This window comes from Nannobrachium achirus (genome assembly GCF_963921795.1).
Source record: "Nannobrachium achirus genome assembly, chromosome: 1".
NCBI classification, from domain to species: domain Eukaryota; kingdom Metazoa; phylum Chordata; class Actinopteri; order Myctophiformes; family Myctophidae; genus Nannobrachium; species Nannobrachium achirus.
The window spans coordinates 63673899-63688967 of NC_137810.1; the positions used below are offsets into that span (position 1 = coordinate 63673899).

General features: G+C 41.4%; 1 protein-coding gene across 1 annotated transcript in view; it reads right to left on the reverse strand.

Moving 5' to 3' along the window:
* Positions 1–300: 300 nt before the first annotated feature.
* LOC308289319 (cytosolic phospholipase A2-like) overlaps positions 301–15069 on the reverse strand; it is a gene marked incomplete at both ends in the record, with an annotated part of 23735 nt that continues 8966 nt past the window's right edge. Inside the window, 11 exons of the mRNA XM_080730995.1 lie at positions 301–372; positions 3845–4002; positions 5733–5904; positions 7333–7499; positions 8689–8797; positions 8978–9123; positions 10038–10106; positions 12141–12236; positions 12371–12508; positions 13477–13591; positions 14501–14723. Coding sequence (XP_080587121.1) covers positions 301–372; positions 3845–4002; positions 5733–5904; positions 7333–7499; positions 8689–8797; positions 8978–9123; positions 10038–10106; positions 12141–12236; positions 12371–12508; positions 13477–13591; positions 14501–14723 — 1465 coding nt within the window. The remainder of the gene's footprint in view (positions 373–3844; positions 4003–5732; positions 5905–7332; positions 7500–8688; positions 8798–8977; positions 9124–10037; positions 10107–12140; positions 12237–12370; positions 12509–13476; positions 13592–14500; positions 14724–15069) is intronic.

Consider the following 15069-nt stretch of genomic DNA (forward strand, 5'->3'; position numbering starts at 1 on the left):
CTGGAGGCTGCCACCTTGTGGGTCAAAAGTGTCGGTGCAAAAACATAGATACAATTACATCATAGAATCAACCCCTCCCCTAATTACCATTCACCCAACACAGTGGGTGTGGTTAACTTCAGCTGGGTCACCACCCACCATGACAACCAGGCATACTTAATGAACTGGTGGGTGTGGCCACAAAAACACCTAATTTGAACTATTTCTGTACACTTTTTTGGAAAAAATCTTCCTCCTAGTATAATCATAATAGTTGATAATCATGTTTTAGAGAGGGGAAAAAATCATGGCACCCCATCTTCAAGGCGACTGGGGCATCGCAAGGTTCTCCTTCCGGTACACAACGCTCTCCTTGATGGCCTCTTTGATTATCTGGGGGCACATAATTATGATCATGTTATACTGTGAATCCATCCAGGAAAATACTCAGTTAAATTCAACCTTCATTTCAGCAGTAGAATAGCAGTTCTACAAGCTCACATTGCGTCACGATGTGAGCGTCAAACAGCCAAGGTATAAAATGGGGCTAAAGTGGCTCATGTATGTTTTATAATATTGTAATTTATGTCTGCAAAGTAACTAGTAACTATGGTAATAACTGAAATAATTTAGTGGAGTAAAAGTATTGGAAATTGGAAATACTCAAGTACAAACACCTCAAAAATGTAGTAAATGTAAATGTACTTTCACCACTGACGTTTAGTAACTTTGCCTTCACAATAAAAGCTTATCAGCTTTATGACAAGACGCACGTAGGACATTCTATAGTTCATTTTTGGGACCATGAACCTTTATTTTTGAATTATGAACTATGAACTGAACTAGTTCATTCATGTAGAAAGTGAACTTTCCCAACCCTGGCTGACAACATCAAATGTCAAGTGATCTTGCCCGTAAAATGATGAAATGCCAGGCCTGGTGTGAGATATGATCTACTGGACAACACATTTCAGCATGAAGTTGATGATAAAGTAGACCGCTTCTGTATCGTAGTCATTTCTTCTAAAAATCTGATTGCCGGGCAGGGTTAGGGTTTGCCGGCTGATTCCCCTAGCCTCGAGCCCTGGTGTGTGTGTGTGTGTGTGTGTGTGTCATGTGGGCATGTGGGCATAAATAAGGCAATGTCCAAACAATTTCAACTTGCCTTGTGTTGCTAATGGAAACAGTACAGTGCCGAGTGGAAATTCAGTCAGACCGGCTTGTTTCCAGAGCCAAAATGTACCCTCTTTTTCTCCCCAATTTAGTCGTTATGCCAATTGATTCCTCCCCACAAACATTTCTGTGATGTCACTGTTGTTGTATCCTACTGACTCACCTGCCAGTGAGGAGTCCCCACCGGGAGGACGTAGAGCCTTCGTCCTACTCCTCCCGCCCAACACTCCCCACTGAAAGGTGCTGCTCCAGCTTGTAGGAGTACATGCAGTGACCAATATCACCCTCCCCACCCAGCTTTCCTCCCCCAAACATGAGCCAATTGTGTTCGCTTAGACGCCCGACAAAGCTGGATGCACCACGGTGGATTCAAACCCACAACCTCTGTGGTGGTGGGCAGGGACTTTAACACTGCGCCACCCGAGCGCTTTGATTGTAATATTTAAAGATATTGCGATTTTACCATGAGAAATGTCACAGCTTGTCTGCGTGTAGACCAGGAGTTCCCCTACATTATATTCATAATTTTCACTCCCAGCACCTTAAATTTATAGCATATTTTAGCGATTATGTTTTGCGAGGAAAACAAGATAATAGCCATTTTGGTTAGAACTGACTGAAATAATTTTGTATTTCAAGTTTAAAATTGTACTAAATATATTTTTAAATGTCCAAATAAATTTCAAATATTATCAAATTATCTCGCGGCACCCCTGGACTGCCGTCGCGGCACCCCAGGGTGCGCCGTCACCCACTTTGAAAACCCCTGGTGTAGACGGACGTGTACACATTTTTACGGTCTATGGGTATGCTGCTCTGACATCGTGCTCTGATGTCTGACACTGTGGTTCCCTTGACAGCCCATATCTGTGTGGCTGGTTCAGACAGGGATGTACTATACAGCACATGGATCTCCATATATGGGTACCAGGGGTCTCCATGGGTAACTGGTCCGATATACATCACTGGCCAGATGGCCAAAAATCGGTGAGGCGTCTTACTAGTTATCAGACATGCAAACTTGTAGCTTTTCGGCGAAAATCGCTGTTTTGAAGCCAAATTGGGCACTTGTGGGATTCATGCAGATCCGGTGTAAAAATGTTTTTGACGGACCATTAGGCACTCAATCTGGGACTGGGAACCAGATAGATAGATAGATACCTTTATTATCCCAAGGGGGAAATTCAGTTGTCCAGTTGTAGCATAGCAGTATACAGTATTTACAAAGTTACAGAGAAGTAAGAAAAAGAAAAAAAAAAGATAGATAAGAGGGGAAAAAAAGCAGTACAGTACCAATAAAGAGAAGGTGCATCAATAGAGGGGGCGAATAATATATAAGTATATATACACAAAGTGTCTTACAAAAAGAGACCGTAACAGTCAATGCTAGTTAGTGCAACAAGTATCTCACTGACATTGTTAAACAAAGCAGAATACTCAGAAACTACCAACACAACCTTATAGTGCAAAGTCAAGAATCAGTGCGAAGAAACAAAATAATAATAATAATAATAAAAAAACAGAGGGAAAAGCAGATAAAGTAATTAAGTCATAAAAAGCCCAGTTTTCAAAGCGGAGAATCGGTTCGGCAAGTTCTCAATCTGAATAGTATTGCGCGTCCCTCTCCCGTGTCCCATATAGACTAGTGATGGAAAAAGTACTCACATGTTTTACTTAGTAAAAGTATCAATACTGCAATGCAGAAATACTGCATTTTTTATGCAGAAGTAAAAGTCCGGAATTCAATAGTAGTGGAGTAAAAGTACAATATTTGCCTCTGAGATGTAGTGGAGTAGACGTATTGAAATGTGGAAATACTCCAGTATAAGTAAAAGAACCTGAAAATGAATTGCGCTTAAATACAGTACTTGAGTAAGTGTACTTAGTTACTTTACACCACTGCCTGTGCACTGGACACACTCAGTAACCATGGTATTTAACCCTTTCATTTTAAGCAAAGCTGTTAACACTGTTAATTTAATAGTCTTTTACTGTGTGTAAAAAAATAGCCGATCTACAAGCTCACAGCATGCATTGTCTCTGTCTATACCTGTCTAATAAAGACAAGTCCCTAAATATTATTATATTCATATAACTATAACTATAGGATATATTATATTTTTATTGTAGATTACATTTTCTTCATTATATCTAGAACAATCGGTGCCGTGGTAGGCAACAAGTCCAATTTTGCTGCATGTAATGTATAAGTCACTGTTTAACCGAGTTAGAATCACGCAAATTCACCCGACCCGACCCGAAAAAGGTCAAATTTAAATCCCCCCCCCCCCCCCAGAAAATGTTGTCACCTTTTTCACCTTGGGGCTGTTTGCATCTCTGAGTTATAACTGCGTTGCCGTTTCGATTCCCGATCCAGACGACCTTTGCCGCATGTCACTCCCCATCTCTCCCCCCATTTCCTGCCAGTCTACTGTCTTATCGAATAAAGGCATAAAAGCCCCAAAAAACTAATCTTTAAAGTTATTATAACTGTGGGGAAAAAAAAAAAACTGTGGTAGTTGGTATCGCATTGGCTACTTTAAGAACAGGTTCAGCGACTACTCTGACAACAGGTGTGGGAATTGCATAAGTGTTTCGGTCCCAATTTATACAGTTCTCGACTTGTGTGGTCACAGAATACACTGTTGCCCGAAGGACACCAGTCTAGTTAAACCAAGAAAAGAAAACTGACCTCTAAGTTGTTGAGTGTGTTAAATTCCATCAGGTCATGGAGCTGAGTATAGGCCTTGTTGCTGTACTGGAAGTTAAAGGTGGAGTACGGCTTCTCAGGGCCGTCGAAGATGTTAAAGTCTGCAGCATCTTTCTCTTCCTCTGTCTCTCTTGGGACTCCTGTAAGAAATGGAGGTCAGATAAAATATGAAGAAATGGCGGTCAGTTAACGTAATGGAGGTCAGTTAAGACATGAAGTAATGGAGGACAGTTAAAACAAATCTCGCTCTTTCGATGGGTCATTCTTTCGACTATGAGCGTCGGCAGGTTAGCTACTTTGGTTAGGTTTAGGCATTCACCAGGTTAACAACATTCACCCGTGTTGAAAAAATGAACCCTCGAACAGATGCTATATCGCAATATCAACACGCTCCCTACCCAGGAGGGTATCTAAGTTTGCATTTCTTGTTAGGGGAAAACCTTCTCAGGGACATCAACTTAGCACCTAGCACATGCAAAGTTATCTTTATACACATTCACATCCCAATGTATGGTGTGTAATGAAAGCACACAAACCCCAGCCTCATGTAACATACATAAACAGACAGAGGGAGTATGTAGGTCACGGTGGATGACCTGTATGCAAAGAGGTAGTATATCCTGTACCCTCCTTAAAGTGGATATAGTCGGGGGCCTTAGGGGTTTTTCGTGCTAATCAGTCTCAAAGCACCAAATTGTGCACAGATGTAGCCCAGGGCATGCTCTAATAATTTAGCTAGTGCGCCCGAGTCGGCGACCTTCGGGGTCGCCAGATCGGCCAAATCAAGTTGGGCTCCCGTCGACTTTCTATACACTATAGGCTAATACAGGAGGAAAACAAATCTGCTTTAAGTAGCATGTGAGGGGTCTAACTAGGGGTTTGTCAACTAGGGGTTTGTCATGATTCTGAATCCACTGCAAGCATTTGCTTTGCACAAAAAAACACTCCTTGGGCTAAAATGGCCTCAACAAGACTGTGAAAAGTAATGACTTTTCATCACAAACCCATAGTTTTGTGGGGCTGTTTTTTAACCCAAGGAAAGTTTTTTTGTGTAAAACAATTGCTTGCAATGTATTCAGAATCATGACAAACCCCTAGTTAGACAAGCATCCTACTTAAAGCAGGTTTAATTTTCTTCCTGTAGTATAGAGATAGTGTATAGTGTATAGAAAGTCGATGGGAGCCTAACTTGTTTTCGGCCACTGTGGCGACCCCAAAGGTCGCCGACGTGGGCACCCTAGCTAAATCATTAGAGCATGTCCTGCGCTACATCTGTGCAAAATTCGGCGCTTTTAGACTGATTAGCACGAAATGACCATTTTATCTCCCTAAGGCCCCCGACCTTCATGGATGTGTTGCTAGTGTGTAACTTTGAACGGCTGAAGAAATGTGGTCTGTTTACACTCAGATCTCTCCCACTGATGTGTGAGAGAGGCACACACACAAACACACACACACACACACACACACACACACACACACACACACACACACACACACACACACACACACACACACACACACGTTGCATGCAATATTTAGTGGTATCTAGAACTAGATCGCTTCATTGTAGTCTAGACCTTGTTGCAATTACCCCTCTCTACTGGGCGAGGGACATAATGGACATAAAAACTACAGATCGTGGCTTTAAGGGGAGAGATTTATTGGGGTCACGCAGACAAGGGGCTCCAACTTTCTCCTACAGTATCTGTAAAACAACAGGAAATGACCAAATATGGTGGAATACTTGTACTTGGAGGAAGAGATGCCTCATATGCTGCGATGGTAAACGTGCCTCATTATAATCCTACAAAAGAGTCCCCAAAAATATTTTCAGCGCATGAAAACCTCCACATGCGTATGTACTTACCGGGGGCTTTGAACTCCCTAAAGTTGACGTTGACCAGCACAAAGTGGATGACGGTGGGGCAGTCCTTTTGTTTGAAGACGTAGCATTCTTTTTTCCGGTCAAAAACGTTCGCGTCGATCTTGGGAAAGGGCTGTTTGTTCTTCTGAGCCCACTCCTCTGCAAGCTTAAGTTCCTAGGGTGCAAATTTAAGAAACTGAAATATGTTTCCTCTACAAGTTTGTCGTTTTAACCACTTCCTAATTCACTTCCCTGTTCTCCTATCCCTTTATTAAGGGGTTATAAAGGTATAATGACATTATACACAGTGAAATCCTCAGTGTTAATAAAGTCAAGACTAGTGTACAAATTTCCTGGAACATTTTACCACACTGAAATTGAAACCATTTTTCCAAAATTGTACCAAATTCTTGAAATCTCGTTTGAAAGGACCACTGATGATGTGATGATTGTAGGCAGGTTTCTGAACTGCCCACAGCACACCTTTAAGAGTGGGTATACATCTTAACCATCTTATAATGAGCATAGTGGGGGTTGAAAGGTTTTGAGGTTGACAATTTGAGGTTGAAAATGGGTGACGTGTTAAGATAAGACCTTTATTGATCAAGCTGGGAAAATTAACCCTAACCCTAACCCTAACCCAGCAAGCAATCACAAAGAAGACAGGGCTAGCCATTACAGACTGATAGAAGGACTGTTTCCCATGGTCGAGACCCATTTGTGGGTCACAGACCAATTTGTATGCATCACAAGTAAAAAATGCCATTTACTTTTCCTACAGTATCGGCATAGCTCAGGGGTAGAGAAACTGGTATTAGAGCACGAAGGGTATAAATCCCGAAGGGTTCCCAGTTCGAATCCGGGCTCCCCCTGAGTTAATGTCGAAGGGTCCTTGGGCAAGACTCTGAACCCCTAATTGCCTCCGGTGAGTAGGTTGGTGCCTTGCATGGCTTCCTCCGCCACTGGTGTATGAATGTGTGTGTGAATGGGTGAATGTAATGCACAATCTATGTAAAGCGCTTTGGATTAAAAGCGCTATATAAATGCACCATTTATATATAAATGCACCATTTAAATAAAAACATATAATTGTATACATTTTAAAACAAACAAATAAACAAATGTAACAAAATCTATGAATAAGAAATGATATTAATTAAGAAGTAGTGAAAACAGCCGGATCCAGGGCAAATGTCTAAACTCTCTTTTGGTTCTCTCGACCTGAATAGTTTGGGAACCACTGCACCATGAAGGACTTCAGTCTCCTCAGTGTTCCATTAACATTGCAGATTTCATTGTGTAATACTAATGAGTGAACTACACCAGGTAGGGAGTAACAGTGATTTAGAGCAGTGGTGGCTGAGTGGTTAGTGTCCACACCTAGGACTCCGGAGGCCCCAGAGGTCGCAGGTACGATTCCCCACTCCAGCTACCACTGCTCCCCTTCCCCCTTGCGCTCCTTGTGGGCATCACTGGGTTGAGTTCAGCTGGGTCAAAGCTGATAAAAAAAGCAGCTGGGTAGGGCTGCGATATCTGAATTTCCCCCGCGGGATAGTATAGGTATTCATTATCATTATTATTAGTGATTAACATTTTAACTGACCTTAAAGGGTGGGCTGGAGTCGCTGGGTCTGGCAGAGAAGTCAAAGGAGATGATCAGGTCAACACCGCGCTGCGGCCTCAGGATGAGGGGGTAGGGAAGGTTAAACGTGAGACCACTGTCCACTATGTGGATCTTCTCGCTCTTTGCATCCAAAGGCTCGTCTTGGTCTGAATGAGAACAGAACGGGTCAGAATAAATTCCACACAACTTTGGTGGGGACTTTGGTTTATCCAGAACCACGTTTCGGGAAGAAGTTGTAGATGCAGAGTTCAGCTACTTTCTAAGTAGCTGATAAGTTATTGATTATTCATTTGTTTTGTTTGTTTATTTCACCAATCAATCATTTAAAAAGTTGAAATGTTAAGGAAAATGTGGAGAAAAAAAAATACATTAAATCTACAGCAATGTAGAGTACACTATTTACACCGATCTGGAACAAAGGACCAGAAATAGGGCTTTCACCAACTAGTCGACTAGTATAACCACTTGTCGATCTTGTAGGTACTAGTCGAAAAGTCGAAAATAAAATAATTTTAAAAAATATTTTCGTTTTTTTTTTTTTTTTTTTTGAATGAAGACCTAGCAAACTCATTTCAATTTGATTATAGTTGTTTTATTTCTAACAACCATTACAAACGGAATATTATTATCCAGTCACACACACACCTTGCTGCATCTTCCTACCGAGGGTTAATCCCTAAAGTGCTGAAACTCCGCATCGCGTCTGCACACAGCAACATAGTTGTGAGACTACAGACTAGTCCTACAGTCAGAATATAGTTGTTTAACAGTATAAACAGTATAATAATAGCGCGATCATAGCAGCAAGTGAGGACAGCCCAGTGCTTGCTACAACGAACAGACCGACAGACATTCCGCACGTTCGTTTGATTAGAAGTAATTAAAAGACAGAGGAGTGTTGTGTTGTGTAGCGAGCTAGCCTGCTAGCCTGGCTAGCCGACCATGCAAATGGAAATGGATATAATGTCCTTTGTTTACGAGAGACAGCTATTGGTGAGTCCAAGCATGGGTTTCTATTACTGTAGCAGCTCAAATGGATGTGGCGATTGTGAAATGCTGGTCTTGTTATGTTGCGCAAACTTGCACACATGGGTTTGTGTGAGTATCCGTTGTCATGGTAACTTGGCTGCTGTGAAAAGACGTGCCACAGCGCTCTTTATTATGACATAATATGTTAACGACTAGTCGACTAGTCGACTACCAGTGGCTTCAACTAGTCGATCTGTAAAAAATACTTGAAGTGAAAGCCCTAACCAGAAATAATCACAATCGGAGGACACACACATACAAAGGAATAACCAGGGAATAACTAATATTTTTTTCCACCACTCCTACCTTTAACAGCATCCACCTCATCCTCTGCAGGGCCACACTCGTTACGGTTGTTGGCGGGGGAGCAGAGCATCTCTGTGTTCAGGTTCAGACCCAGCATGAAATTGTGTACCTGCAGGAAGGGTTTGGGTGTGGAGATTTGATCCCAAAATTAAATCTTGCTTTTAATAAGTAAGCGTGACACTCTTCTATGTCCTTTTCATAGACTATTGATACGTTTGAACTCTTGTTTTGTCAGAGCCCAACCTACTGCTATATTATAGACAAAAAGAAAAAAGGAAAAAAGGTGTACCTTCCCTGCCCGACCCTCTCGTGTGTTGAACAAAGGCGAGTCGCAGCAGTCACTTAAATAGGAAGAGACCCTTCCCTGCCATCTCTCGACCCAGCTGGCCTCAGCGGCTTTGATCTCAACTTCTGTCTCCTGGTTTCCTGGGCGTCCTGGGGAGCAAGGTAACAGGTTATGTCAACTAATTACCATATGGGTCAGTAGGTCCACTGACTGAGAAATATTACTTATTATTTAAATGATGATACTTCTGGTATGCAATAAATATATAAAAACCTGTTCTTCTTTATTGTCATTCATAACTTTACATCAGAGATGCACAGCAGGATGAAATTATATTGCAATGGCTTCGTGAAAAAAACATCACAATTCATAACCTTAAAGTTGTACCATGTAACTTTTTTTATAAAACAAATCTTAAAATTGTCCTAACTGTTAAATCGCTAAAGTTTTAGAACACCCACTCGGTTATTTTCAGCTTCTGAAGCCTTCTCTTTATATGTTTTCTATGATCCTGGCCGTGGACCGGATTTCGCGCCAAAATGACGTAATCTGCATCATCTGTATACGTTGTGTATACGTTACCCAATCACATCGCCGATCATGCACACATGGTACACTACCGGCCAATCACAGCGCATCTTGAAGTGGGGTCGCCATATTTGTAGTCGCCCGTGTGTCTCTTTACTCAAAAGGTAATCTCGCTTACCAGGCAGGGTGAAGTAGTCCGTTTCTCCGGAATGCCTGAACGCACAGGAACCAGGGACCCCTCTAAAGATAGCTCTCGGCGTTGTGGAGGCGGACGCGGGGGTGTGAAGGTACGAAAAACGGGCGAAAGACGCGAACGCGACCGCGGTTTGCTATAGGGCTACTGACCACTAGTTGAGCATCTTACACAGTATAGCTTTAACTAAAATAGAATAAACTCAGCAATGATAAAAATCAATATTATAACTATCCCTAAAATAATTGGCAATGTGTCATGGTGCTGACTTCCAATCAAACCCTTTATAGTGACAAAATGAAGGTTGCGGCTGAGAATCACTACATTTTAAGTTCCCTGCACCTTTTTTGAGTGGTTCCTCATCACCATCCAGACTGTCCTCTCCAATGATGTGCTGCGGCTTGATCTGCGCTGTTAGAAAAACACATGCAGTCATTAGGACCCATCTTCAAGAGAAGTTATTTACAGTAGTACATCAATAGATCCACATTGTATCAGCTATACTTTCTCTACATAATTATAGTGATATAGCACTATCATTTATCTCCGGTGGTGTACTACTGGTGTCTGGGGAAATGGGTATAACAGCGTCCTGTGTAAAAACATTCCTACAGTGTAAGGCGTCTGCCAAAATGATATTGGCAGGCGAACTGTCAAAAACAACAAATTGAAACAAACATCTACCACTCATCCAAACAGGAATCTCACCTTTGCCAAAGAGGATATTGGGCTCCTGTGCTTCAAGCAAGAGCAGCTCTTTTAAATCCCCCCACACACTCACTGGAAAACCATCCCAGACAAGCCCCCAATGTACTAACTGGGGGCAGTGGTGAAAGTGGTTTGAAATTCTTGCCGGGACTGTCCCAAAATTGGCCGTGCGGCGAAGCTGCGCGGCCGGAAAAAATGTGGGAGGCTCTAACCCCCCAAAACCCCTGAAATGCATAAAAAACTGCATTTTGGCATAGTTATACACACAATAAAAACACTACAGGTCCTACACCTGAATTAGGCAACGGCATTACACTTACTGTAACATGAAACATATTGAAATCCTAAAGGAAATATCTATAATAAGCCTCTTCATATTGTTCATTGTTCCATACAGAAGGGTAAGCAGTAGGGCTAGCAGAATCACCTAAGATAAGATAAGATGTTTATGGTCACTGTACATTTTGTTTAGTATATCCACATAAACACACGAATACAGTAGCAGCATCAACAAAGAAAGAAATGCTGATAGAGCAACATTATTCTATCCTAGTCAAGTCACCATATCCTGCTCTCTTATTTGTTGTCTCCCCAGGCCCCCACACACATGTAAAGCATGTTTGAAAGCTCTATATAAATTCCAGATAATATGATATATTATTATTAATATTATTATAACCAGTTATCTAAAGTAACTAGTACATTTACTAAAGTACTGTATTTAAGTACAGGTTTTAAGTATAGCCTAGCCTACTTTACTGGAGTATTTCCAATACTTAAGCTAGACGCAGAATAGAATCATTTTGGTCTATTCTGCATCACCATGGCAGGCACAGTGCCACAGACACGACGAGTCTCTCCTAGAGATGGGATTTATGGCTCTTTGAAGTGAGCCGGATCTCTGGGATCCGTTCCTTTCAAAGAGCCGTTCAAAAGACTGGCTCATTCGAAGGAACGGCTCCCTACTGTGAACCGAATCCTATCGTTAATTTCAAAGAGCCGTTCAAACGACTCGATTCGTTCACGAACGTCCCACCTCTACCCGCTCCGTGTCAAACACTGAAACAAACAGAATCGATTACACTGACTGACCTATACAAACCCACGGGAATAATTTAGAAGCACTTTATCAGAAAATATAGTCTAACTAGTAATGCTTGTGTAGCCTACTGTATGTTAATCTGACTTTAGTATAGGCTATTGTTTTCTTCCTGGACGTGCGTTTGTGGCAGGTTATTTAACATGGGATTTTGACAGCTGGTTTCTCCTTTTCTTAACGGAACGCCGTTCCGGCCCCAAATGTTTTAACGGAACGGGGGTTCCGGCCGTTCCGGCTCACTTTCACCACTGACTGGGGGATGATGGCTGATTTAAGCAGTATTGTCCACTGTTAGTGTAATGCATGCCAATGCCAAGCAGTCAAACTCATTGGACTCAGTGTGACTATAAACACCTGTTGTGTATCTATCAACTGAATCAATCAATGCACAGCATCAGGAGGAAAAGGAAGAGCCTCTATCATTCTTTTGCTTGTATTTGTTGTTGTTTGTTTCCTTTTGACTATCTATCACACCATTAGAAACAAAGACATGACAAGCAGTGTGTGGTCGCATAGATATAAAGACATATTTAACTTAAAACCTTTCCTGTCAACTGTCCTTCAACTGAACCTTTCAGTGGTAAATAGCAAAAAAAAAAAGAAATACAAATAAATACATTCAGGGTAAGAGAATTTACCTATTTCCTCCTCCATGGTACTGCCAGTGTCACCAGCTGTGTCTTTGACCGCTATCACTCGGTTGAAGAGGATAGAGAAGGCACTGCCCCACACGCCTGACACAGGAAAAGAATATCAATGTGTGCTTAAGATGCTCTCTGTGTGTATGAATGCACATACAGTACAGTTTATCTGTGCATCGTATGTGTTGTCATGAGTTGATGTCAGGCACAACACGTCCATCTCTTACCCATGAGAAAGTGCAGTGGGTTTTCCTCATATTTCTTAACAGCTGTTCCCATGAAGAAATTGCTTCCAAACAAGTCAGGGGTAAAGAAGGTTCCATACTTAGCCATCCCAATTTCATAGGGACTGAACTCCACCCAATCTGCAAGTTCAAACAGAGCATCAAATACAAATTAAAAGCAGAAGAATTCATACATCAACCATAATTGCCATACAACATTATTATCTCATTGTTATCTCATTGTACATGAACGCTGATATTTGGGGTCAATAAAGACATTTTCATTACTTTGTTAGGAACTGTACTGCGCAGTAACAAGACAAGCTTTGAGATATGGAGAATATCATTGTTACAAAAAGCAGTTAAAAATTAAAAATCGTGCAAGTAGCTTATACACATACACACACACGCAGACCACCAAGGATTTCCTCAGCTCAGAGGTCTGCCAACCTATTATATCATTATTTTCTGTCTATGAATGGAAGAGATCAAGTACTACTCTGGCTTATTTTTACTTTCTTTTGTTATTACTCTGTAGTTCCAGCACGACAGAGTGGCTTGTGTTCCGGGCCGTGGAAACAACAACACTGTTGGATTCTCTATTTATATATAACTATATGAAAAAAACTGTCACTGACATAAAAAAGGGAAAATAAATAAATAAATAAAAGTGCAATGTTGAGGATATGTATTGGGGTGTCAGTGTGCAAAACAACGATGAATGACATTAGAATGGTACTGAGACAAACGATAGATATACTTGAAGAATGACCACACTCTTGAAGAATCTCCTCTTGTCTTGATCCTATCACAATGTAATGTAAAGCTTGTCAATCGACCATATCCTTTATTTTAAGGTTTTATAACCTATGCTGTTGCAATGTCTGAAGGAAGCCGAGCAAAAATAAGTTTTACTCTTATGTACCTGTACACAAGATGAAAACAAGCTCGGTTCATTTGCATGTGGCTAAGCTCATTTGAGGACTTTTAGTTAACTCATTACGTATGCAAAAACATACATGATAAGAACATGCACGCTACACACACACACACACACACACACACACACACACACACACACACACACACACACACACACACACGCTTACCTGCAAACTTGAGGCCGGACACATTGGGCTTGACATGCAGACAGGTGAAGAGAGGAAGGGGACACTGAGCCTCATTCACCTTCTCCTGCAGATCACTCAGCTTGGTATCCATCCTCTGAGATGAGATAAACAAAACCAAATCTCAAACAATAACATCTGTATACATCACATGCCTATTTCCACCAGAATGTGGAATCTATTACATCAGTCACGTATGACCTTTTTGGCCATGGTTTCAGTCCGATCCAACTGCATTCGTCATCCATATGATATGAAAATTAAACATTTGAAAAATATACAATATCATGAGAAAATCTAAACAAAACAGAGAGTTACTTCTACAGGCACCGTGCACAAGAACTGTGACATTGATTGGCCCAGTGGTTTGCCCCGGAAAAAGAAACAAACACAAACATAATCTCCCCCTTTGTCTTCCCCCTTGCAGGTGATTGCAAAGGAAAAAGGCTAAGCCATTACATCCTCAGTCTCATCTCAAGGCCAAATTGTTTCTTCAATAATAAGAATAAAATAAGAATTAAAAAGATAATAATCTGTCTCTCTCTCTCGACCTTCATCAGAACTGATCTGATAAAGGTTGAGACTGAAATGTTGTTTTTATTATTAGAAAAGCAAACAGCCTTGAGAGAGTGTAGCTCCTCTTCACTTTTGTTTCATAACTTTGATAGAGAACAGTGTGAAATATTTACTGAAGGTCACGTGTTACAAAAGAGAGGACATGTGACGCGACAGCAAGAGGATAGCAGGTCAATAAGTAAAGAACGGGAAGGAAAATCATGATTAACCACATGAACCCTAGCGCCACTATTCTGGCATAACATAACAAGTGTACATTCCTCAAAAATAGGCAAAGTAAGCGAAACATTCTGTGAACATCTACAAGCTCACAACATGTTGCAAGTTGCAACGCTTTGCGATGTGGGAGTGTAAATTTGCTATTTTCACTATTTGATAAACAACTAAATATAGGGTTAAATCATAGAAGCATGTGGTAAACAGCTCATACCTCGGGTATTAGCGTCTCTCCGATGAGCATGCCAAATATATCGGTGAAGGTGACAGGCTGCCCTGCGGCCTTCTTGATCCACAGAGCATGGGCGTAGTTGGTGATGTGCGAGGGGGACAGCAGCCGCAGTGGGTTGGTGCTGATGCTCTTCATCAGCTCCTGGTTGATCTCTTTAGGGCCTTTCGTAGGGAACTCAGGGTGGGAATAGAGTGTGGACATGTACCTGGACAAAACGAAAGAGGGGAACCACAAAATTATTTAGCCTTAAATTATTATCAAACCGCAAACACCTTTCCAAAACAAAAGGTGTTTGCAGCTAACCCACAAGTAAAGAGTTTGAAATATGACAGATATAACACACTCAATATTCTTTTCACAGGCTAGCAGGAAAGTGTGAATTGGATGAGAGAAGTGGACAGAATGTGTGAGAAATGCTTGAAAATGAGAAGTGAGGGTTCAAAGCGGAAGACACACTTGCCAGCATCATGATGAGGCAACAAATTGGGAAGGGGGACAGGGTAATGAAAAGAGAAAGGAAGAGAGAGGGTTTAGAAAGAGAGAGAGAGTTC